We start from the raw sequence: 2,387 nt of genomic DNA, 5'->3' as shown, positions 1-2,387 counted from the left end.
GGCGACTCTGGTTGCGCAACCCGTCCCGCGCGGCCCATTGGCTCCGTCCTGCCTGGCCGACTAGTCTCGAGGACTTGCAGCCTCCTCAACCCAATGAGAGAAAAGTGAGGCTTGCCAACTGGAATGCAGTGCTGACGGGATAAATACCCCGCCCCCGATCATGGTTCAAGAGCACACGAGCTGTGGTTCTCCTCAACATTCACTCTTCGATTCTCCCCTGCCTTCAAGTTCGTCACAATGGCCGAGTCGCTGCCAAGGATATCTCCCTCGCCCGATATGGCCGGCATCGCCAACCTGGGTTTCCAGCTCGCCACAAAGCTGGAAATATACGGGCTTGGGACCCGGTTCCGTTACGATAATATCCCAGGTTTTGTTGGCGACATCCTTGGGACAGCATCGGCACTTGATCAGCTTCGGGAGTTTATCGCTGCTGACTCGAATGAGGCATTGCCAGTCTATAAGTATGCGGGCCGTGAGGATATTGAAGATCTTGCAATCAGATGTGGCAAGGTATACACCACCATCGTTCGCACCGTATATAGGGCAAGCCTGTCCACCAAGGTCGTCGAAGGCGTCGACTTTGAGAGTATTGGTGCGAATGACCTGAAGGCTTCCAGGATCTACGCCCTTCGCGGAAAAATTGACTGGGACTTGGTCGAAGACGTCCTTGAGACGAGTGGAAAGCACCTGGCCTGGCTCAGAGCCAGCTTGCTGTTGCACATTCAAGTAGCCCGCCTCGCAAACCTTCAGATCAAGTCAGTACCGCAAGTCCTCGTTGCTTATCCCGTTCCTCGTTGCTAACTCGCACACCAGGTCCCCGAGAGGTCATGGAAGTTTTGACGAGGAGCTGGCCTCGAGGGCGTTGGCCGTCCGCGTACTGATGGCCAAGGTTAAGTGCGCCAATTCAATCGTGGAAGATGCCGAGAGGACAGCAAGGCTGGCACTGGCAGACAAGTCCGACACTGAGAGCGTTCGCTCCGGTGTAACATCATCTTCGGGCGATAGCGAGCCCGATGACGACGCGGCTTCCTGGAAGTCTGGCGAAACGGCGAAGGACTCCAAGCCGTCATCCGTGTGCAACGACAAGGTAGGAGAGAAGACCAAAGCCCCCATCGTCGTGGAGCCTGTCGTGGAGGCCACCGGCCCCTCTCTTCTCCCCCCTGCTGCTCCGACAAGCTTCTGGCATCAGCCATTCGATAGTCCGGACGGCTCTCTTGACGCGGCCCCTGTTGAAATCAAGCTGGTGGGCCCAAACCGTCGATTCCCGGCCAAGGTTTTCAAGAGCATGGGGAAATGGCTGAAGGGCCTCTTTGGACGTAACGCTGCTCCGTGCATCGACGACTTGGAGCTGGAGGCGACCGTTTTGCGAAACGGGCCATTCCCGGAAACCTTCTTGTCTTTTGAGCCGAAGATGTTGCGTCGGGAGTTGAAGCGCGTCTTGAAGCGTCGCTCAGACACCCCTCCCGACTCGTTCCTCACCGAAGACTCTCAGCTCCAGTTTGCCGTGCGGGGTGCCCTTGTGCGCGCTCAGAAGAAGGACGGCCGGGTGAGGCAGCTGGTGGCTGTCGATCTCTCCACCCGCCCCGAGGTGGCTGTTGTCTTCATGTCCGTCGAGCCTGCAATGGAGCCCGTCCACTTTACGGACATTCTCGGCCGCAAGTTCAACATCCCATACGAGCAATGCCGGACTCTCAAGGTAAGCCGCCCTTCTCGTTGTACCGCGCGTGAGTTTGTGATGGCTAACTTGCTGGGGGTGACACTAGGGAGCGCGTGATTCCATCCACCGGCGCTTCAAGGACGTCAACAGGCTCTGGCACCTCGTCAGGGACGGCGTCTTCGAGATTGTCGGCGAGGATGGCGTCGTCATCACCCCGGAGGCTTGGGCCACAACCATCAAGCCAGGGGCCGTTCTCCAGATGCGCGTCGCGGCATTCAACGACGGCGTCAACGGAGGAATGTTTGTGCGCCGCGGGACGCCCGAGGCCCTCACATGGGCCGAGCCATACCTGCCGCCCCAGCCGCCAGCTTGGAGAAACGGACGATTTGGGCCACCGGGATGCCCCCCCGGGATGCCCAGGCCCGGAATGGGAGGGCCGCCGCCGCCGCCGCCGTGCATAATCACCATAGACCCACCAAGGCAAAGGAATGTGGAAAAGCGTCCGGAGCCCGCAGAGCTGGGATTCGAACCCGACTTTGGCCCCGAAGTGACCCGGGACGGCGAGCTGGGCGAGGGGAGCAAGGACCTCGGACGGTGGCTGGCGCTGTGGACGAATGCCACCGACACCGACTTCAGCACCGACTCGGGCGAGGTGCCCTCGTACGACTACGCGGAGTCCGTCTCGACCTCTTCGTCCTCGTCCATGTCGGATGAAATCGTCTATGACTAA

General features: G+C 59.6%; 1 protein-coding gene across 1 annotated transcript; it reads left to right on the top strand.

Annotated features, from left to right (window-relative positions):
• Positions 1 to 237: 237 nt before the first annotated feature.
• EsH8_V_000690 (uncharacterized protein) lies at positions 238 to 2,387 on the top strand (the record flags this gene model as incomplete). Its single annotated transcript, XM_083273206.1, has 3 exons — positions 238 to 755; positions 814 to 1,696; positions 1,764 to 2,387. The coding sequence occupies 3 exons, from the start codon at positions 238 to 240 to the stop codon at positions 2,385 to 2,387; spliced, it is 2,025 nt and encodes a 674-aa protein (XP_083125921.1).

This window comes from Colletotrichum jinshuiense, chromosome 5 (assembly GCF_051148585.1).
Source record: "Colletotrichum jinshuiense chromosome 5, complete sequence".
In the NCBI taxonomy this organism is placed as follows: Eukaryota; Fungi; Ascomycota; class Sordariomycetes; order Glomerellales; family Glomerellaceae; genus Colletotrichum; species Colletotrichum jinshuiense.
The sequence above is the reverse complement of the archived record's forward strand: the minus strand, read 5'-3'. Positions and strand labels throughout refer to the sequence as shown.